The sequence below is a fragment of the Esox lucius genome, chromosome 11 (assembly GCF_011004845.1).
Source record: "Esox lucius isolate fEsoLuc1 chromosome 11, fEsoLuc1.pri, whole genome shotgun sequence".
NCBI lineage: Eukaryota > Metazoa > Chordata > Actinopteri > Esociformes > Esocidae > Esox > Esox lucius.
Genome location: NC_047579.1, coordinates 657,083 through 681,042, shown reverse-complemented (window position 1 = coordinate 681,042; position 23,960 = coordinate 657,083). Strand labels below are relative to the sequence as shown.

Genomic DNA, 23,960 nt, shown 5'->3' with positions numbered 1-23,960 from the left:
TTCCATAATTTTCTCCAAAACCCTACTTCCTTGTATACATGGTTTTGCCTTTTGCCTTGCACACATTGTTTACATGAATCACGTTTTCTGAATATTAATTTAGCTAAAGTACAGAGTTTCAATAGACAGATGGTTTCTCACTAAGATGTTAAAATTCTCAGAACTAACAGCAGAATGGACTCATTTCAACAGTCAGAAAAAGTCACTGTCCTTTAAGATTGCAATAAATATGTCAGAATAGAAAATTCTGACCATACACTATGAATTATTAAATTATTATACAGGCACATTCATTAAGTGTTGTGTATGATAAATCATTTAGGTCTTTTGCACTTGTGTGATGGTAGGTAGAAGGAGTCGAATGCAGGAGGGTGCTTTTCGATCCTTTATTACTCAACTAAACGAAAAGCAAACACTTACAATGCCGTGGAAACCAGAACAAAGGGAAATGTCTAGATCAACCAAAATAACAGCGCACAGCATATAAGAGTCCAATGAAACCACGACAGGGAGGACGTAGCGTTTACGTCTGCCGTCGATCGGTTGTCCACAGAGAAACAATAACCCACAGCATCCTGGACTGCTGCGGGCCATTATAATTGTGAAACACAGGTGTTGGGCATTAGTAATTAGCGCCGGCAGAGAGCTGTGGAGAACAGTGGTTTCAGAAAACAGGGGAGCCAGACCGGCGGATCCCACGCACGTCAGTAGAGGGCGCCCCAGACCCAGAAATCATCACAACTTGGGTCTTTTGCATGTCATTTAGTCCTTTGGAATGTCCATTAAGATTGTGAATCTATAGACACACCTCTATGTCTAAGGCTTTATTATACTAAATGGCAGCACCAACCACTTCAGGTGACCTATGAAGTATATGTTAGAATTTCCCAGTGGTTAATTTTGCATTTACATCTAATCAAAACTATGAAGAGCCATTTTAACGTTGCTTGTAGGAGGCAGGACACAGGCACGGAGCACAGAAAACTTAATAAAAAGGACATAACTAGGACATATTATTGCGCCAACAGTTGTTGCCTTCTCACCAAGCTGCTTGCCTATTGTCCAGTAGCCCATCCCAGCCTTGTGCAGGTCTACAATTTTATCCCTGATGTCCTTACACAGCTCTCTGGTCTTGGCCATTGTGGAGAGGTTGGAGTCTGTTTGATTGAGTGTGTGGACAGGTGTCTTTTATACAGGTGACAAGTTCAAACAGGTGCAGTAAATACAGGTAATGAGTGGAGAACAGGAGGGCTTCTTAAAGAAAAACTAACAGGTCTGTGAGAGCCGGAATTCTTACTGGTTGGTAGGTGATCAAATACTTATGTCATGCAATAATTAATTATAAAAAAATCATACAATGTGATTTTCTGAATTTTTGTTTTAGATTCCGTCTATCACAGTTGAAGTGTACCTATAATAAAAATGACAGACCTCTACATGCTTTGTAAGTAGGAAAACCTGCAAATTCGGCAGTGTATAAAAAACTTGTTCTCCCCAACCTTGTTCTAACCCTAACCCTAACTAAATTTTTCATGTAACTCTTTATAAGTACCAATTTGATTTGTTTTGAGCCCTAAGCTCAAATCTTTCCAATAATAATACATTATCATATCAAACATACCCCCTTACTTTCACTTCATTAAGTCAATGGAAGTGTGACACCATGAGTGAATGCAGAACAATGACAAATACGAACACAGGATGCACCATCCTGAACCCGCACTAGCCATCATAGAAAAATAAAGAATTGGTAGAATGGATGGATCTATAATACACTTCGATAAGGAGTTGCATACTGTAATATTTATCAAAAACAAGGTGAACATTTTGAAAACACAAACATCCACAAACACAATCAAAGACATCAAATGTGCAACATGGTCCCTTGCGTGAAAGAACTATAAACCATATAACATATTGACAAATGTGTCTTCCTTCCTAGCTAAACATCTCTCAAATTTGGTTTCACTGCAGTACCTTCCCACAGGTTTGCGATATTGGCTATCATGCATTTATACAACTGCAGTTTCTTGACATATGCCTAACCAAATACTTGGTGTGCCCACTAGGGGAAAAACTGCTCAACTTAATTGCATGAGAGAAAATACTCTAGTCCATGTAGCCATAGACATAATAAAGAGTAGACGCCGCATTGGCTGCTGGGGCGCGAGAAATAGGGCCGCCATGTTTGACCGGTCATACTCCTATTTGCGTAGCAGCAGAAGCAACGATGCCAGAGCACTGTGGAGCATACTCCTGCTCATATCGGCGGACCATCGAAAGCAGGGCTCGGGGGATTACTTTTCACAAGTAAGATTTAACATTACCGTATTATTGGTTCATGGGAATTTGCCCAACCAATCCACATGTGTTTTGTGGATTTGGAAAAGGCATTCGACTGTGTCCCTCGCGGCATCTTGTGGAGGGTGCTTGGGGAATATGGGGTCCTGGGTCCTTTGCTAAGGGCTGTCAGGTCCCTGTACAACCGAAGCAGGAGCTTGGTCCGCATTGCCGGCAGTAAGTCAGACTTGTTCCCAGTGCATGTTGGACTCCGGCAGGGCTGCCCTTTGTCACCGGTTCTGTTTGTAATTTTTATGGACAGAATTTCTAGGCGCAGCCAGGGGCCGGAGGGTGTCAGGTTTGGGGACCACACAATTTCGCATCTGCTCTTTGCAGATGATGTTGTCGTGTTGGCCCCTTCTAACCAGGACCTTCAGCATGCGCTGGGACGGTTTGCAGCCGAGTGTGAAGCGGTGGGGATGAAAATCAGTACCTCCAAATCCGAGGCCATGGTCCTCAGTCGGAAAAGGGTGGCTTGCCCACTTCAGGTTGGTGGAGAGTGCCTGCCTCAAGTGGAGGAGTTTAAGTATCTAGGGGTCTTGTTCACGAGTGAGGGAAGGATGGAACGGGAGATTGACAGACGGATCGGTGCAGCTTCTGCAGTAATGCAGTCGATGTATCGGTCTGTCGTGGTGAAGAAAGAGCTGAGCCGCAAGGCGAAGCTCTCGATTTACCAGTCAATCTACGTTCCTACTCTCACCTATGGTCATGAGCTTTGGGTCATGACCGAAAGGACAAGATCCCGGATACAGGCGGCCGAAATGAGCTTTCTCCGCAGGGTGGCCGGGCTATCCCTTAGAGATAGGGTGAGAAGCTCGGTCACCCGGGAGGAGCTCAGAGTAGAGCCGCTGCTCCTCCACATCGAGAGGGGTCAGCTGAGGTGGCTTGGGCATCTTTTTCGGATGCCTCCGGAACGCCTTCCTGGGAAGCTGTTCCGGTCCCATCCCACCGGGAGGAGACCCCGGGGAAGACCTAGGACACGCTGGAGGGACTATGTCTCCCGGCTGGCCTGGGAACGCCTCGGTGTCCCCCCGGAAGAGCTAGAGGAAGTGTCTGGGGAGAGGGAAGTCTGGGCATCCCTGCTTAGACTGCTGCCCCCGCGACCCGGCCCCGGATGAAGCGGAAGAAGATGGATGGATGGACATTCACTGCGGCTTATAGAATAGTTTTTGCTCTATGATGCCATAGTATCCCCGTGTCTTACAATGTGTTGCAATGGGGGAGGAGTTGGAAAATATAGTGTTGCTGGATTTAGCGCAACAAGACCATGTATAACTAATGAACACCAGCAAATTAACAATAAGTACATCATCACGGATTCATCAACTCATTTTTAAAATATGAAATTTTTACAACAATAGTTTACTCCATCTCTATTTCTCAATGTGCTTCACCTTAGAATATTATTCTTCCTTTGTGAAGTACTACTCATTTGCGTTACTTGTAACGCGTTACTACCCACCCCTGGTAAGAAGTGAGTGTACACACTGGCAGCTGACAAAAAAAGTGGGTATACAGCGTATATCTGCGTATACCCCCCACTACACCACTGGAGAAATCAATGTAGGAAATGTTAAGGAGAGTGTATAGAGTAAGAAAAACCTGTGTAATAATAGGGAATGGTGTGCTACAATTTATATCAGTTTTAACGTTATTTGTTGGCCTCCTTTATTTTGAAATCTTCATAATTTTCGTGACCCGGAAGTTATGTTGCTCACAAGACGCTGATATGATGCTCGCTTTGTAAACGTTGTTTCTATCTTCGATTTTTTACATTTATATTTAGCAACTACTTCAGCTTTTCAAAGGTAAGAATCATGGTTTTCAAATGTTAGTGTTATGTTATGGGAATGGTTGATTTATTAAGCAAAGCTTTATCATTAGCTAGCTACGTTTAAGTCGTATTTACATTTTGTCTGCTCCGTTACGATATTTAACGTGCCAATGTTATTGTTTCAAAAGTCGTTATTTAATTACCCTGGCGAATAATGACTCGACATGGGAAGAATTGCACGGCAGGAGCAGTTTATACCTACCACGAGAAAAGGAAGGACACTGGTGAGTCTCCGCAACTTTTGGTTAACGTTCGAGATCTACGGTATGCTAGCAACCATTCTCATCAGTTGCCCCGTTTCTACACAGCGGCATCGGGTTACGGAACTCAAAGTGTGCGTTTGGGAAAGGATGCAATCAAGGACTTTGACTGTTGCTGCCTTTCTCTTCAGACTTGTAGGGACCCCGTTGTTACGTAAGTCAGATCCCACACAGAAAAATATGTGATCATGTGTGTATATAGCGTCCTAGTGTCGTAATATTAGTGTAACTGTTGTATCTCCAGGCCGGACGGGTACTTGTATGAAAAACAGGCTATTCTGGAATACATACTCCACCAGAAAAAAGAAATCGCCAAAAAAATGAAGGCAAGTCTGGCTTTCCCAGTGCTCCTTGTGTGTGAAATACTCACATGGATGTCTAATATAGATATACACTCACCTAAAGGATTATTAGGAACACCTGTGCAATTTCTCGTTAATGCCATTATCTAATCAACCAATCACATGGCAGTTGCTTCAATGCATTTAGGGGTGTGGTCCTGGTCAAGACAATCTTCTGAACTCCAAACTGAATGTCAGAATGGGAAAGAAAGGTGATTTAAGCAATTTTGAGCGTGGCATGGTTGTTGATGCCAGACAGGCCGGTCTGAGTATTTCACAATCTGCTCAGTTACTGGGATTTTCACGCACAACCATTTCTAGGGTTTACAAAGAATGGTGTGAAAAGGGAAAAACATCCAGTATGCGGCAGTCCTGTGGGCGAAAATGCCTTGTTGATGCTAGAGGTCAGAGGAGAATGGGCCGACTGATTCAAGCTGATAGAAGAGCAACTTTGACTGAAATAACCACTCGTTACAACCGAGGTATGCAGCACAGCATTTGTGAAGCCACAACATGCACAACCTTGAGGCGGATGGGCTACAACAGCAGAAGACCCCACCGGGTACCACTCATCTCCACTACAAATAGGCAAAAGAGGCTACAATTTGCACAAGCTCACCAAAATTGGACAGTTGAAGACTGGAAGAATGTTGCCTGGTCTGATGAGTCTCGATTTCTGTTGAGACATTCAGATGGTAGAATCAAAATTTGGCGTAAACAGAATGAGAACATGGATCCATCATGCCTTGTTTCCACTGTGCATGCTGGTTGTGGTGGTGTAATGGTGTGGGGGATGTTTTCTTGGCACACTTTAGGCCCCTTAGTGCCAATTGGGCATATTTTAAATGCCCCGGCGTACCTGAGCATTGTTTCTGACCATGTCCATCCCTTTATGACCACCATGTACCCATGCTCTGATGGCTACTTCCAGCAGGATAATGCACCATGTCACAAAGCTCAAATCATTTCAAATTGGTTTCTTGAACATGACAATGAGTTCACTGTACTGAAATGGCCCCCGCAGTCACCAGATCTCAAACTAATAGAGCATCTTTGGGATGAGGTGGAATGGGAGCTTCGTGCCTAGGATGTGCATCCCACAAATCTCCACCAACTGCAAGATGCTATCCTATCAATATGGGCCAACATTTCTAAAGAATGCTTTCAGCACCTTGTTGAATCAATGCCATGTAGAATTAAGGCAGTTCTGAAGGCGAAAGGGGGTCAAACACAGTATTAGTATGGTGTTCCTAATAATCCTTTAGGTGAGTGTAGATATACATCTATCTATCTATATTAGTCACAATGAATTTTCACTGTATTACAGCTAGAAACATAATTTATTAAAACCACTGATTTCTGTATACAAGTCTGTATTTTTAGTTTAGTTTCTTTTATATCCCCTGTGACCTATGGTCTTAGGCCTACGAGAAGCAGAAACAGACTCAGAAGAGTGACAGCCGTCTGGAGTCCAGATCAGAGGAGAGGGGGATAGCTGAGAGGTTTAAGACCAGGGAAAACAGCATTGTGTCTAAACCCATCAACCCGTTTACCTCTGGTATTGTATGATACTGGCTTGGTATGGATGTAGGATAGTGGAACGGGAAAATAGAGTTAACTTTGCCTATTGTTAGGGCAGAGAAAGAAGTAATAAAACATGTTTTAATGGCAAGTATTTTTTTCTGTTGGGAAAATGTTTTGCAACATATTAAACATTTCATCAAATCTCACTATTTCAGTTGTGAAGTTCGGTTTTGTCAATATAAGTTGTATATTCCTTTTACTTTTTAAGTATTCTTAGTGAACTGAAAAATCTGCCAAGCTTTAGTCACAACAGATTTATTTTTGAGCTATTGTAATGGAATTTCATTCATAAACTGACTTCAATCATTGTAAATAAGGCCTTGTTTATTAATTATTATTATTATTAGTTGAACTAATAATGATTAAAACCAAATTGTCCCTAAGCTATTTCTTCAGGCCTAGCCAAAGAGTCAGACAGCCATAGTGCTGTGGGGGCATCAGCCGGTACGTCCAAAGCTGACTCCAGTGATCCTGCCGCTGGCCCCAGCTCTGCCCAAACCCTTCCCAGCTTCTGGATCCCCAGTCTTACACCCGAGGCCAAGCCCACCGTGCTCAAAAAGCCTGTGAGTCCACGCTAATGTGTTTGTCTAGCCCCAAATCCAGGCTGTTGTTTTCATTCCTTTTTTCACCTTCCCTTTACCTAATTGTCTCACTCTTTCTTGTTCCCTTAATTTATCTATTGTTTTCTAAACTACTTTGTCTGTTCAATGTGTTTATTTATTGGAGGACCTGATATTTGTGTTTGCAGGGAGCAGTTGTTGAGCATGTCACTGTCAAGGGATTGTCAGCTAGTCCAAATGTTCATGTCACAGTGTTCTCAGACATTTTGACCTCATTTATGTATTCACTGTCTCTACACTCACTGTTATCTGCCTCATGCCAGCTTGCCCCCATGTTTAACATTAATTTGACTCAATAAGGGCGATTTGAACTCTTTCGTTTATAAAATTAGTTTTTTGTCATTTTGAAGAGCAAGTTAACAGAAGAAACTGTGGTTAATCACTTTGCTAAATGGCAAATCCACCAGCCTTTTACCCAACATTGTCAGCCCCAGGCTAATCCATCTCTCTATCCCTTCCACCCTTTGCCAGAGCAAGACAGTGGTGTGTCCAATGTCTGGGCGGCCCCTGAAGATGAATGAGCTGATCCCTGTGTGCTTCACTCCCCTTGACCCCAGTCTGGATCGCGTGGCCCTGCTCGCACGCCAGGTCAGCCCCCCCTGGCCACACCACAGCCTCTGCACACTTCTCTCAATCTCTCAAGTCCCTAGCTTCCATTTAATTTCTTTCCATTCCCATTTGTCCCTTTTTGAACTGCCATGTATTTAAATTCCTGAGCGTGCTCTTAATAATTTGTGTTGTTTACCAGGAGAGGTACCTGTGTGCTGTAACTAAAGACGTTCTGGGCAACAGCGTCCCCTGCGCCGTTCTCAGGCCCTCGTGAGTGAACCCCCCCAGTGTTTTACTTCATTCACAGGATCACCTTTATGCCTAGCCACACACTTCTCTGTTTCTCTCCTGTTCACTGTTTTGTCTCCTCCCCTACGGTCGTCCAACTCATGTTTCCATCCAACTCATGTTTTGTCGTTATCTGTCAGCGGCGCCGTGGTCACTCAGGAGTGTGTGGAGAAGCTGATTAGGAAAGATATGACTGACCCACTGACCGGCGACAAACTCAAAGAGACTGACATCATCCCACTGCAACGGGTGAGTAGGCGTTTAGGACTTGGGGTCAAAATAATATTTGGGGTAATTTTTTTCACGTTCTTTTTAAATTGGGAAACACACTTGTTTGTTTTTACTGTGTGGATCTATATTTGTTCTATTTTGAAGATACAAAAAGTGTATTAAAGTCCCACTCCTGTTTTCATTTTAAACATTCATCACATTTATCTTTAATTATTTAACAAATTGGACAAGTGGCCCAGGTGTAGTCCTTTACCCTTTTCTTCGCCATAGTTGTTCAAGTAAGGAGAGCGATAACAGCAAAGGGCGCCATTAGGTCGTTTATTTAGTCCACAATCTAGAAATGCACAAAAATGCAGACCGCTCTGGTGTACTGTGAGAGACTGGAAAGGACTTTCAACCTAGTCTGACGCAAATTAAAATAACAATATTCCTTCCTGTGTTCTTTCTTAGGGCGGAACTGGGTTTGCAGGCTCTGGAGTTACACTGAAAGCTAAAGAAGCCCGGCCTGTTATGATGGTGTGAAATTTGTAGAGTGCCGGTAAAGGTGGATATAGTGGGGTTAATGGTGGAGGGAAAGTATAAATGGATTAATTTGTACATATGATTGTGTATTCCTTGTATGGAGTCTGAGAAGTCAATTTTTAGTATTAAGTTACAGATTTTATTTCTTTGCAAAACATTCAAACAAAATAAAGAACTTTCACATAGATTCAATGTGTGTTTCATATGTTACAAGAACAATATGGGTTTAATTCTCCCTGGGTTAGATACATGGAGATGACATTTGCAAAAGGTCAGAGTTCATCATGAACCTCATCCACCCTCATGCCTCCATAGTCAGTCAGCGTGCTGGTCTTCAGAAATTCCAGCTTGTCCATTACCTCTGATCGAGAGAGACGGCCATCCTAAGAGAAGAGATTGATATGTAAGATAAAGGGAGTAGTGAGGTAAGAGAAAATTAACCTAGCACAGCTTTGATTAAACAGTTTGTTACATTGTTGTTAAAGATGAATCATTTAAGTATTGACCTATGGTTAAAAGACTATGGTAAAATTACTTGGACAGGGTTTCGGTCCTTGAAATGCTTATAATACTTGAATTTGGACCTTAACTGTCAGTACTGGAATAACAGGAATATCACCCCTTTTTGGACAAAGTACTTGATGTCATTCAAATAAAAATCTCTCAAAGTACAACTTTGAGTGTGACTGTCACATGCAAGTTGCTTTTCCTGAAACAGTCACTTGGCTCTGCTGTGATTTCTTTTTATAATGCAGGGTAAAGAAATACATTTTTGACATTTGGAAATTAATCTTGCTAGATAATTATATTTATTTTGATCAAGTTGAATGTTAAAGATTAAATAAAAACATTAGTTGTGACTGTCCCTAGACCGAAGCAGAAAACACTGAAGGCAAGGGTTGACTGCCATTATTGGTGTGCTGGCTGAACACTGCATTGAACTTTTGCATACAGTACCAGGTATTATTCTACACCTTTTGCAATGCTACGCCATTTAGGGCCATCTAACCTATCAACCCTGTTCCACCTTTCAACTAGTTAGACTATTTCGGGAAAAATTTCCTTTGACAGTTACCTTGATGCAGCAGTAGCTTAAAAATGCTTTCATCTGAATCTATTTCACAGTTAAATTATTCTGGCCATTAACCTTAATTATACCAAAATGTCAACACAGGCATTTGTTCTGAAGGCATCAGGAACCATACCTTCCTAATACTAACATATTGTGGATAACAATATGACTAAGTCTATTAGAGGAATTCAAGTTATTCAACATTCTACACCTGATCATTGTCAGCTCCGTTCCAACCTTCAGGTTTTTTGCAATGTAAACTCTTGACACAATTTGAACATTAAATCAGGTGTGACACTGTATGACACGTTGTCAATGTCAACTTTATTTATAAAGCACATTTAAAACAACTGTCGTTGACCAAAGTGCTGTACAGGACAAAATAAAGTATACAAAACATGAAATTTACAGGTAAAAAATTACGTAGATACACAAGACACAGACAAAATAGCAGCACAGACATTTAATGCCAACTCAGCTGAGATTAAAAGCCAGAGTAAAAAGGTGCGTCTTTAGCAATGACTTAAAAGTGTGTATAGACTGGGCATTTCGAATATGCAGTGGTAGGCTATTCCAGAGCTCGATCCCCTCTAGTTTTTAGCCTGGCTTAGTTAGTGTTTTTTTTAACATACCACTAACTAGCTTATCTACAATCATCTTTCAAACATTTGTTAGCCAGCTGTCTGTCTTTATTGTGATAATATTAGCAAGCCAACTTGGGTGACCCACATTTGTTGACCTTCAAAAACTAAATCCAAGACATTTATAAAGAATAGTATTGTTATAACGGATCCAACTATTTATCTTCAAATCGGGAGTTGCAGCAAGCTAGTGTTGAGATAAATGAAGTTTAAATAATGCTGATTTAATAACCATGTATTCTTATGTTGTTGTTTTATTAAATTGTATGCTGCAGCCAGGTTAGGGAAAATGATTGAATACAATAACTTCTATGTGTAAAACGCCATACAGTCTGTTGTAATTTGCACACCTAATCTCTGGGAAGAATAGGTCAAAACCGCCTTTTGTCTCACACTCACTCAGACTTTTCTCCTGTCTTGGTTAGAGCAATTAACATATAGAAGAAAACCTTCTGGCTCCAACCCCCTGATGTTCTAGTCTAGGTTAGGACAATAGAATGTAAATTACTGTAACCTGGTTAAGATGTCACACCTGTATGCAAGAAACTGTTGATCTATGACCGAGAATAACCCCAAATCGGAAGAGTTTTAGAGCATGCCCTTCTTCATTGGACAGCGAAAATAAAGAGATTCGTCCAACATGTCACCATGCCAACGAAGAGCCAATAAAGATGGGTTTTACTCACGAGAGTAAAAAGTAACCGCCCCCCGATGTTGGATCTTCATTCGGGACGAATATTTTGTGGAAGCTCGAAGGTTAAGCCAATATTTGACCGCTGCAGTGTATTTCATGTATTTTGACTTATAATTTTCTATTAATAAATCTTTGTGCTAAATTTTCATTCGGACCGAAGCGTCGTCCTTCTTCAGAGTTTCTGATACACGCAAAATTCTTAACACTAGGCTCAAAGAAGATTACATTCCATGGTTCATTTCTCTAATTATTTTTCGACAAAGACCAACTGAAAAATCTTGACCATATGAAAGAGCGTAAAGGGCTTACCGCGTGCAGCCACCCCCTGGGTGGTCCATACGGACCACTCGTGGCAACGTTCTGGTCCCACGCAAGACTCCGAACCAATGAGCATCACAATAGATCATATTAAAAAGGTATTACACATTATATCAGGGCAATTGACAAAGGACAACACAACAGAAGGATGAGGGGAGAGCTTCCGGTGAGGGAGAGATACTCTCACTAATAACCCAGGACCCTGCACTACAGTGACTGTGGGAACCAAGCGTGCCGCACAAGCCCTGAAAAGTGAAGCCAAAACGTCTCGATCGCCCCCTGGTGAGTGGTCCCAGTATAGGTCATAAACCCCGCCCTCCCCATGTTATTCAATGGGACGCGAGACCAACTAAACAATTAAATTACCCTTCAAATATATTTTTTCCGAAGCTGGTTTCTGTCATTTACTGTAGTTTGTATCACGCTAATGTAAATTCAAGAGTTTGTTTTTAAAATAAGTTTGTTTTTAGTTAGTTATTTAATGCTCTAAAAACGGTGGTGTGACGTCGTGATTCACAGCTGTGATTGACAGCTATCTGAGCCGAGGAGCCACTGAATCTTCGGAGGACTGAGGAGATTGGAACTTAAATTTAATCTCAAAATTATAATTAATATAATTTCACACGGACATAATGGGTTGTTCTGCAGTACATTGTGCTAACCGATCTGGCATTTCCAATCGATCTTTGAATTTTTTTCGGTAAGTTAAATTTATAAGCTATTTAATTAGTAAATAAATGTAATGGGCTAGCTAACGTTAGCTAAAAGACAACAAGCCTCGTTAATAGCCATGTTAATAGCTATCAGGTGATCGTTAGCTAGAAGTTACCAATTATTTTTGTATTAGGCCTATTCTAAATTAAGGTTAAACATGATGTAAGTTAGGCTATAACATATCGTCTAGGTTTAACAAGCAAAGGTTGTACTGTACTTGGATTTGCGATTGATTACGGTATGCGCATTCTGCGAGGGAGATTGAGGGCGGGGCACAGGGGTGAGGCCGTTGATTTCGCGGCTTTACGGCTTTACTTCCTTCTCGCTACTGCGCATAACTACTGCGCAGAACTGGTCCCAAGATCGCTATCTGCGCAGACGCAAGTCCAAGATGTCAGCGTCGTATCAGGACACTGGTGGCTTCATTTTTCACCAATGGAAAAGAGCGAAAGGGCGTCGTCCATTATATATACAGTCTATGGTGGGAACACACTCGCTCACGCGCAAACACCCGACTAATGGTGGATCTAGTGACAGTGAAATGCATTTAATCCTACCACACAACATGCCGTGAGCCCAAACTAACCCTGACTACTCTCAAAGAACTGAATAATACTCTTAGACCCATCCGTAAAGTCACTCCCATACAACAACCAACTCTTAAATAAAGCATACAGACAGACCAACTAATCGGTTAGTGTAATACTGAGGTAAACACAACTACACTAAACTCCATACGCCACTCGCCCTATCGTAACACAATGGTAGAATATCTAGCAAAACAGCGGCAGCATAGTCCTGCTGAACAAACACAAGCATTAACTTTTGATAAGATTAACCAGGAGACATACACCAGACCTATAAGGCCTTACCGATGCCATAAAATACAGCGGTCCAGTCCAAGTATTCACCCTGGTTTCCTCCAATTCCGACTGTCGGTCCTAAACGTTACAATTATATTATAAAGACATACACTGCCCCAATACACCATGACATACACAAAATCATACTGCCTCCCTGTATCCACGTACCTTAACATTGGAACACAAAAGTCACTATACCACCAAGCAAGACACCGACCGTTCTCCCACAATCCAAAACAAAAGCCTCCCTGAAGTACCCACACCTGATATGCCCTGGGATCTTCCTGATTACCAATCGGGCACCAAGGTGTCTCCTGAAAGGGATGGTCTGACCCTAAATGGAATGGTACTACTCGTCACACATATATTATGATTATCAACGCACTGCATTAAAATGCACTTTTAATATTGACATTGTCAGTTAACTTATCCACGCTAATTATCGCATATAAGTATAGAGGAAACACTACAAAAAAAATTTCTGTCAGGTTGTCAGCTCAGTTATGAGTTGCATGTGTAGATGTAAGAAAATGGACTTGGTTTCTACTTTTATGCGCTATGACACGGCTGACCGCATTGACACTCACGGCCCGTTTTCTCTCTTTGACTAAGATCTTTAACAAGTGAAGCGGTAGTCAAGTGTCTGTACACCTGAGTTTAGTATTTTGCAATAATTTACCTAAAGTTTTAGTAGTTGAATAACTAAAGTAGGGGACAGAAGATAGACAGACGGCGCTATCTTCCACCTAGACAACATTTTAGTTCTAGTTGAGCCACAATGCAATTTGGAAATGTAGCCTACTTCCTGTTTTCAAGTAAATTCGCAAATATTCTTGGCTCGGCCCCACCTGGCTCTTTAATAGTCCAAGGTGCCGGGATAAGCTCAGCTAAACCCGTTACAATGTCTGAAATTGACCAGACATTGTAATGACTGAAAATCTGCAGTTATTTTAAAGTTTATGATATCTGAGTTCATAAGGTGGCTGAGCTTCATAGATTATAAATTAATTAATTTATCCTTGATTGGATTGGATTTATAGATTGGATTTAACTGAAATATTGTACATTGTTTCTCCTCCTACAAACATTAAAACATAGTTTAAATACAATCTTGTTATGTTTATAAAAGGAAATAATCAAGACTGTTTCAAAAGATAAAATGTACAGTTGTGCTCACAAGTTTGCATACCCAGGCAGAAATTGTGAAATTTCGGCATTCATTTTGAAAATATGACTGATCATGCAAAAAATAACAATCTTTTATTTAAGAATAGTGATCATATGAAGCCATTCATAATCAAATAGTTGTTTGGCTCCTTTTTAAATCATAATGAAAACAGAAATCACCCAAATGGCACTGATCAAAAGTTTACATACCCTTGAATGTTTCACCTTGTTACAGACACACAAGGTGACACAGACAGGTGAAAATGTCAATTATAGGTGAATTTCCACCACCTGTGACTGTTTAAATTGCAATTAGTGTCTGAGTATAAATAGTCAATGAGTTTGTTAGCTCTCATGTGGATGCACTGGGCAGGCTAGATTCTGAGCCATGTGGAGTGGAAAAGGACTGTCTCAGTAATACGATTTACAATAAAAAGTCTTCAAAAGTTGATGGCAGTTGGTTATGTCAATTTATTCGGTTGCACGGTTACTGGTAACAAAATATAAATTATAGAATACTCAAGATTACACCCGTAATCATTTCAGACAACGTAGGCTAGGTTCGCGCACATTCATTTCTTACAGTTGATTAGGATAATTCATTAACAGGATAGGAAATAACTTTGATGATGACACAGAAAATTGTCTCTCAATGCTATCAATGGACAGTACATGATAAAAAGAATCAAGGTATACAATGTGAAATGACATACCCCTTGATTAGGCTTTTGGAAGAATGGGAGGTATGAGACACCCCAAAATCATGATCTCAACAATAACAAGGTAATAGAACTTTATAAAGATGGAAAAGGTTATAAAAAGATATCGAAAGCCTTGCAAATGACAGTCAGTACTGTTCAATTACTTATTATCAAGAAAATCTCTTGTAGACCAAGAACGATTTCAGCCAAAACTGCAAGATGAATTGTTCAGGATACAAAGAAAAACCCAAAGGAGAAATACAGGCTACACTGGAAAATGACGGTGTGGTTGTTTCAAGCAGCACAATATGACAATACAAAAAATTAGCTGCATGGTTGAGTTGCCAGAAAGAAGCCTTTACTGCACCAATGCCACAAAAAAGCCCAGTTACAATATGCCTGACAACACCCTGACACGCCTCACAGCTTCTAGAACTCTGTAATTTGGATTGAAAAGACCAAAATAGAGTTTATGGTCACAACCATAAGCGCTATGTTTGGAGAGGGGTCAACAAGGCCTATAGTGAACAGAATACCATCCCCACTGTAAAGCATGGTGGTGGCTCGTTGATGTTTTGGGGGGGTGTGAGCTCTAAAGGCAAGAGGAATGTTGTGAAAATGTATGGTAAGATGGATGCAGCATGTTATCAGAAAATACATGCAGACAATTTACATTCTACTGCACTAAAGGTGCGCATGGGATGCTCTTGGACTTTTTTCCAGCACAACAATGAACCTAAGCACAAGGCCAAGTTGACCCTCTGGTTAAAGCAGGTTACAGCAAAAAAAAGTTCTGGAGTGGTCGTCACAGTCTCCTGACCATAATATCATCGAGCCACTCCGGGGAGATCTCAAATGTGCGATTCATGCAAGACAACCAAAGACTTTGCATGACCAGGAGGCATTTTTTCAAGATCAATGAGCAGCTATACACCTGCAAGAATTCGGGCCCTCACAGACAACTATTACAAAAGACTGCATGCTGTCTTTAATGCTAAAGGGGGCAATACACAGTATTGAGAACTAAAGGTATTCAGACTAATTTTTTTCTTTGTTGCTATGTTTTGTTTTATGATTGTGCCATTTTGTTATGACCTACAGTTGAATGTGAATCCCGTAAGAAATAAAAGACGTGTTTTGCCTGCCCACTAATTTTTTCTTTACAAATGGTACAATATATATTACCAGTTTTCCAAGGGTATGCAAACCTTTGAGCACAACTGTATTATTAAATTATCAAATAATACATGAAAAAATACAGATTTGAAATTGTGTTCAGGTTTTCATAAAAAACACTAAAATTGATTGGTCAATTTACCCCCAGATGGCTCCTTAATAACCCATTCACTAAAAATTATATTTTCAAGGGCCTTTGTCATAAATGCGTTATTGCACTTATTATTTCACCTGAAAGGACATCCTGAAATAAGGGCAGATATGTTTTATTTCTGTCTATTTATCCCTTGTCTAGGGGACAACTTAAGTCCAAATTGGAATATTACCCCACTCTCCCCTATTTTTGACCATTCCTTTATGGAGAATATCATCATCATAATCTTCTTCCGCTTCATCCGGGGCCGGGTCGCGGGGGCAGCAGAGATGCCCAGACTTCCCTCTCCCCAGACACTTCCTCCAGCTCTTCCGGGGGGACACCGAGGCGTTCCCAGGCCAGCCGGGAGACATAGTCCCTCCAGCGTGTCCTAGGTCTTCCCCGGGGTCTCCTCCCGGTGGGACGGGACCGGAACACCTTCCCAGGAAGGCGTTCCGGAGGCATCCGAAACAGATGCCCAAGCCACCTCAGTTGACCCCTCTCGATGTGGAGGAGCAGCGGCTCTACTCTGAGCTCCTCCCGGGTGACCGAGCTTCTCACCCTATCTCTAAGGGATCGCCCAGCCACCCTGCGGAGAAAGCTCATTTTGGCCGCCTGTATCCGGGATCTTGTCCTTTCGGTCATGACCCAAAGCTCATGACCATAGGTGAGAGTAGGAACGTAGATTGACCGGTAAATCGAGAGCTTCGCCTTGCGGCTCAGCTCTTTCTTCACCACGACAGACCGATACATCGAGAATATGGATATGTCCAGATATTCTTATTCTGTGCTTCTAGTTTCAATTCAAACCACATCTTTTAAATGGGACTGGTGACACACAGTGTAATTATCATCATAGGTACACTTCAACTATGAGGGACAAAATGAGAAAAGACAATCCAGAAAATCACATTGTAGGAGTTTTTATGAATTTATTTGTAAATTCCTCTGTAAAATAAGTATTTGGTCACCTGCGAACAAGCAAGATTTCTGGCTCTCACAGACCTGTAACTTCTTTTTTAAGAGGCTCCTCTGTCCTACACTCGTTACCTGTATTAATGGCACCTGTTTGAACTTGTTATCAGTATAAAAGACACCTGTCCACAACCTCAAACAGTCACACTCCAAACTCCACTATGGCCAAAACCAAAGAGCTGTCAAAGGACACCAGAAACAAAATTGTAGACCTGCACCAAGCTGGGAAGACTGAATCTGCAATAGGTAAGCTGCTTGGTGTGAAGAAATCAACTGTGGGAGCAATTATAAGAAAATGGAAGAGATACAAGACCACTGATAATCTCCCTCGATCCGGGGCTCCACACAAGATCTCACCCTGTGGAGTCAAAATGATCACAAGAACAGTGAGAAAAATCCCAGAACCACACGGGGGGTCCTAGTGAATGACCTGCAGAGAGCTGGGACCAAAGTAACAAAGGCTACCATCAGTAACACACTATGCCGCCAGGGACTCAAATCCTGCAGTGCCAGACGTGTCCCCCTGCTTAAGCCAGTACATGTCCAGGCCTGTCTGAGGTTTGCTAGAGAGCATTTGGATGGTCCAGAAGAGGATTGGGAGAATGTCATATTTACTTTTTGGTAAAAACTCAACTCATCGTGTTTGGAGGAGAAAGAATGCTGAGTTGCATCCAAAGAACACCATACCGACTGTGAAGCATGGGGGTGAAAACATCATGCTTTGGGGCTGTTTTTCTGGAAAGGGACCAGGACAACTGATCCATGTAAAGGAAAGAATGAATGGGGCCATGTATCGTGAGATTTTGAGTGAAAACCTCCTTCCATCAGCAAGGGAATTGAAGATGAAATGTGGCTGGGTCTTTCAGCATGACAATGATCCCAAACACACCGACCGGGCAACGAAGGAGTGGCTTCGTAAGAAGCATTTAAAGGTCCTGGAGTGGCCTAGCCAGTCACCAGATCTCAACCCCATAGAAAATCTTGGAGGGAGTTGAAAGTCCGTGTTACCCAGCGACAGCCCCAAAACATCACTGCTCTAGAGGAGATCTGCATGGGGTAATGGGCCAAAATACCAGCAACAGTGTGTGAAAACTTTGTGCAGACTTACAGAAAACGTTTGACCTCTGTCATTGCCAACAAAGGGTATATAACAAAGTATTGAGATTAACTTTTGTTATTGACCAAATACTTATTTTCCACCATAATTTACCAATAAATTCATAAAAAAATCCTACAATGTGATTTTCTGGATTTATTTTCTTCTCATTTTGTCTCTCATAGTTGAAGTGTACCTATGATGAATTACAGGCCTCTTTCATATTTTTAAGTGGGAGAACTTGCACAATTGGTGACTGACTAAATACTTTTTTGCCCCACTGTATTTCCATTGCCAGCTGTCGTTTCTTTTAGCCAGTTAACTATTTCTTTGTGAATTTCTTGTGAATTAATTTTTGCTTGGGGTTATTTTCTTGCTGCAAAGTCTACTGTACTTGCAGGCAAGTGTCAGCCTTTTCTCCAAGGCAGACTGTTTTTTGGCAAAAAAACCCTGGGTGAAGTTAATTATTGTCTCTTCATGTATCTAACTTGATTCTCAACGTTGTGCGTCTTCAAACAGCTTTATTTCATGACCTGTGACCAAACCTGCAGACTCCAATCCAAATGCTAGGCCTGTTTAGCAAACTCCGGGCCTTTATGCACTGATGATCCCAGGGGCGTAGGTTTGATTTAAAATGTGAGGAAGACAAATGTTTTTCTCCAGGTCATAACTAGAGGACAGTATTTTATTTCCAGGTAAAAAAGTTAATAGTACTATGGGCCTAAATCAGTAAAATTTATATTAAAAAAAACTAAAGCAAATGTAAGTCAGACATCAATAGGTTTGTGCATATTTTAAAAGCACGGTTAATATGCTACAAGACAAAATCAAAGTACAATAATTTATGTCCCCTTTATTCAAAATCTTTCTTTAAAATAATTAAATAAATAAAAATAAATGTACAATAAAATTCAAAATATTTAGGCCACACTATATCCAGACCTCCCCTCCCAAAATAAAAAATATTTCAATCCTTAATCGACCTTCTTCTATGCCCATCAATATTTTCTTAAACTTTAATGTCCCATTTCTAATCTTCAGTTAATCCTATTTGTTCTTTATCAGTCAACCTTACTTCCCTTCTCTTCATTTTAACATTTTTCATATTTATAACTTTTTATAACAATAACTTTGCCTCAGACGGCTTAGGGAAGAAGTCTTGAAGGTACTCAAAGGCTGCTGACTCCGTATATAGAGCTCTAACAAATTGTTTCATAAGCCCTAATTTGATGTGCATTGGTGGCATCAGCACCTTCCAGGGGTCTTGACATTGTTCCACCCCACAGAGAACTTGGTCCGCTGTGGCCAGTCCTGCTTATGGTAGATTTTATACTTCTAGAAGTTATTCCAAGTTTACTCAGCACTAAATCTATCTGGAAGCGTTCTGGAAAATAGGTCAAAATATCATTGTCCTGGTTACAAAAGCAAAGTTTGTGGGGAATAATATAAATGTTCCATACTTTTGAGGCATAAGCTATTAGTTATGTTACAGTTGAGAACTGGTATTTAACATTTTTAATTGATTTGCATATGGATTGCATACTCAGAGATCTAAAAAGTCCATTAAAACATGTGCAGGCACGATGGTGAATAGATCGCTGGAGAATACAAGCTGGTGCATTGCTCAGTGGTCAGAGAAGCTGTGTCACTGCATCCAAGGGTTGTGAGTTCAAGGCCAAGTACTTTATGAATATACAATACTTCATGCTTTTTTAAGAATGTGCCTACTCATTCAAACACTCTTATATTGATACGGGTGCTTGTATGTTTTTATATAGAACATCCACTTGCTGCACCAAACTGCTGCGTAGCCCAGTGGTCAGAGCAATTCTCAAGAATATCTGAATACATATCCCCATGAAAGATCAATGGTTAGCCTGGTATTACGGTAAAACAACAAATGCAGGGAACAACATGTTTACTGATGCCTTGTTAATCAAACATTCATTTCTAATGTGGAAAACCACTCACGTGCATTAAGGTGGAAATGCTAGTGACTTTGATAATTATCAACCTATCTATAAACTGTTGTGCCTTGCTAAAATTCAGAGTCATTGAAGTCAATATGCAATAAAAATAAATATAGGTCATGCACACACGTTTGCCACAACCCCCAGCAAGACAACAACCTTAAGCGCAAATACAGATTGAGTGTCGGGTATTGTATTTTTGGGACCCTAATCAAAATTGTATTTGGGGCCCCCTTTTGTCTAGTGGCCTGGTTCCCCCTAGCGGTCAGTGCCCTAAGCAGTTCTATGTCTAGATCCGGCTCTGTACAGATCCACAAAGAACAGATTAGTTGGCTAATAAATTATCACAATAGCCGTTTGGTTTCTGGAGTGAAAGTCCATTCAAAATTGAATGGATGAAGGCAGATCTGGAAGGATTGTGAACAGTGATCCCTCCCATGTTCTTCAACTCAAACAGGCTCAGTGGGCTACAAAAATAAAGTTGTGGTCTCTGTAAAACTCTTAGTTATTCATTGGCTAACAACAGTATCATATGGGGTGACAAAGTTAAGGCATCAATGGCTTCAATATGAATTTTCAGATGGTTGATAGCAATTTTTTCTCCCCCTAACAAATACCTTGAATTTCATAAATACTTTCCCTTTATTTGTGTAGCACTTCCTTAGTCACAGCCTCTAATAACTTATTTGTGTGTGCCTGTTTTTTTATTTTTTTTATTTTACAAGAGAACAGCTTTGTAATATTTTAATCCCTATCAATAAAGAATACATTTTGGTTAAATTAATAGTATAACATCCTAACCTGAGTTGTTTTAATCAGTGTCAGCAATTGGATAATTAATGTTAAAAAAAAGAAATACTTCTTTGTAGAAAAACCAACATGGTTTTATTTCAAATTCACAGAGAGAAAAATGTTTCCAGACAGTGTCATTCACTTTCATCTCATCGACTTTCCCTTTGTGTATCAATGGTGCATTTAAAAAAATACCTTATTAAATCAATACCTTTGTTTGTGTTCACAATTGGTTATTTGGTTGGAGTGTTAATCCCATTCATACCTAGCGATAACATATCCTCCTTGTCCTGTTGATGACCACATTCTGATTCTCCCCACATTTTTGACAGGAATAGATTATTAAAAGACTCAATGATTACAATCAGATCTTCTACATAAGTGTAAATGGATAATATCTGGACCAGGTATAAACAGGCTTTTGTGAGCAAACCATTCATGGCTATCTCTGTATGTGTAAACACTGCCATCTCGTATCTCCACGCTCCCTTGACCACCCACAGAAAATGTGTGTTCAACAGTATAAATATGACCCCAGACATTTCCCCCTCCAGCACTACCCCCTCCCCAAATCCTTAATGGTAACAGAGCTGTCCATGTGCCCTTTCCCAATACAGAACACCCATATCTATTTAGGAAAGCCCCAACCCTCCCATCCCACCCCAGAACCCCTCCTCCACTGAACCCTTCCCCTCCCAGAACCCCTCCTCCACTGAACCCTTCCCCTCCCAGAACCCCTCCCCCACTGAACCCTTCCCTGTGCCTTTCGCAAAACGTCATCAAAGCTCGTCATGTCGCCTGGTGAGATCCTCTCCATAATTGGTCGCCTGGCTCCCCACAAACATGTTCCAATTGGCCAGAATCTCCTCCTTGGTTATTCTTTCGTCCTGTTTCATCCAATCATGAAAGGGAGCACATCACCATTCATTGAAGTCATGATTGAGGAGGAAGAAAGGAGATAGCAAAAAATGTGGGAAATTAAAATGTTTGATAAGATGAGGATAGATAACAGGGTGAAATGCAGGGCAGCAGAAATGAAAGAACATGGATGGAGAGAAAGATTCATTTTAATTAACAGGTCATTACCCCCAATTAATTCCATTATGGTGATTGTTATCCATGCCCAGGCTGAGCGTGTTATGTGACCTGAGCTGTGAAAGAGCCCTGAAACAGCATCCAGACTAATGAGTCCCTCATGCATCTCAAATGGCTGCATCAAACCCTACAGTGCCAAAGTAGCACCCTAGTAAAAAGGACCTTGTGTACCCTTTTTTATTTAAATAAACACTACTGAATATCAAACTTAAATACATAGCCTGGAGCCTGTTCTTGTAATGTTAGCACAGACGCCAAGGCATATTCACTCATGGTAATGTAAAGATGCGCACATTATCACCCAATACAGTAGACTTTAGCCACAGGGTGTTATGAGGATTTTGTAAGGAAGTTAAGGGCTCTACATCAAACAAACTACGCAAACAGATTTTTACAAACCGTTTTACACTTTTGTGTGTCTCCAATTTTGGAACAAACAGTACACAACGCTCTGTTGCTTTGTTTGCGTGAAAAGAGTAGCGGCCTCGGGAGTAAACGCAAGTGTGAAAGAAACTGTGTAAGGGTAAATACAGGGATCGAGTGGTTGAGCTAATGGTTGGAGTTATTGGGATAGTGGGACTGGGGCATACCTTGTCTGTGTCTGTTTCGTGGATGAGGTGCTTGGCTTCGTTGTCAGTGTGGTCAATCTCTCCAGGCAGGATCCACTCAGCCACCTCGTGATTATCCAGGAAACCATCCTTACAACACAACAATCCATAGACCTGTTACAAACCATCCTTACAACACAACAACCTATAGACCTGTTACAAACCATCCTGACAATACAACAACTCGTAGACCTGTTACAAACCATCCTGACAATACAACAACTCGTAGACCTGTTACAAACCATCCTGACAATACAACAACTTGTAGACCTGTTACAAACCATCCTGACAATACAACAACTCGTAGACCTGTTACAAACCATCCTGACAATACAACAACTCGTAGACCTGTTACAAACCATCCTGACAATACAACAACTCGTAGACCTGTTACAAACCATCCTGACAATACAACAACTCGTAGACCTGTTACAAACCATCCTGACAATACAACAACTCGTAGACCTGTTACAAACCATCCTGACAATACAACAACTCGTAGACCTGTTACAAACCATCCTGACAATACAACAACTCGTAGACCTGTTACAAACCATCCTGACAATACAACAACTCGTAGACCTGTTACACTAGCACAGTATCACAGGATTTCGTGACATCTACATGAATTCCGTATTAGAAAATCATGACATGAACACGTAAAAGGCATTTTTTTCATGTGTAGGACACGATTTTCTTCTCCTATGGCAAACCTCGTACTGTAGACAACCACTTTTCGTGTACATGACACACATTTTCTGCAGCTGTCAAAGTGAAATAATTATTTGTTTGTTAATTATTTTGTTACCTTACACGTAGTCTATACTGAGACCTTCATTACGCAGCCTGAAACATATTCCCATCCCTTCCCAGATCAAATGTGTTCCAAATAAATATATAGCAGTATTTGTGCACACGGGCTACAGTATATGCAGGATCAATAGCCAATGTATTGTATTAAATGCATTATAAAGACATTTGTGTAATACACATGAGAAACTGAAGCTGTTGCTGAAAGAAATTATGAATAAAGTCACGTAATATACATAAAAACTAGATCCGTATATGACAGGAATCATTAAGAAAATTGTGTCCTGCACACAAAATAAACTGGCTTTTACGGTCACTCGAAAATCATGTGCCTTTTAAGTGTGCATGTCATGATTTTTTAATGCGGAATTTGTGTAGATGTCACAAACTCCTGTGATACTCTGTTGATTACACTTGTGGTTTAAGTCACTCATGAGTTTGAATCCTGGTCGCTGCATACCAACACATATCTATTTTCTTAAATATGTGTGTACTCCGTCTACTTAAATAGGGAATACATTTCAACATGGCTAATGGAATACTTTTCTTTTACTCTGCAGTAGACA

At 40.8% G+C, this 23,960-nt stretch overlaps 2 protein-coding genes across 5 annotated transcripts in view; one reads left to right on the top strand and one right to left on the bottom strand.

Moving 5' to 3' along the window:
* Positions 1-4,040: 4,040 nt before the first annotated feature.
* Positions 4,041-8,756, top strand: nosip (nitric oxide synthase interacting protein). 2 transcript variants are annotated; one of them, XM_010906175.5, is made up of 10 exons: positions 4,041-4,148; positions 4,303-4,398; positions 4,483-4,588; positions 4,679-4,760; positions 6,198-6,333; positions 6,744-6,922; positions 7,451-7,567; positions 7,728-7,798; positions 7,957-8,065; positions 8,498-8,756. In XM_010906175.5, the coding sequence occupies exons 2-10, from the start codon at positions 4,329-4,331 to the stop codon at positions 8,567-8,569; spliced, it is 942 nt and encodes a 313-aa protein (XP_010904477.2). In that variant the 5' UTR covers positions 4,041-4,148; positions 4,303-4,328; the 3' UTR covers positions 8,570-8,756.
* Positions 8,730-23,960, bottom strand: part of rcn3 (reticulocalbin 3, EF-hand calcium binding domain) — a 30,105-nt gene continuing 14,874 nt past the window's right edge. For 2 of the 3 annotated variants that reach the window (XM_013132708.4, XM_013132706.4), the window contains exons 7-8: positions 22,567-22,674; positions 8,730-8,952 (exon numbers count right to left, since the gene is read on the bottom strand). In XM_013132708.4, the coding sequence (XP_012988162.1) occupies positions 8,842-8,952; positions 22,567-22,674 (219 nt within the window). In that variant the 3' untranslated portion in view covers positions 8,730-8,841. Of the gene's footprint in view, positions 8,953-21,595; positions 21,769-22,566; positions 22,675-23,960 lie in introns of those variants that run through there. The other variant, XM_013132707.4, reaches the window with a different exon arrangement.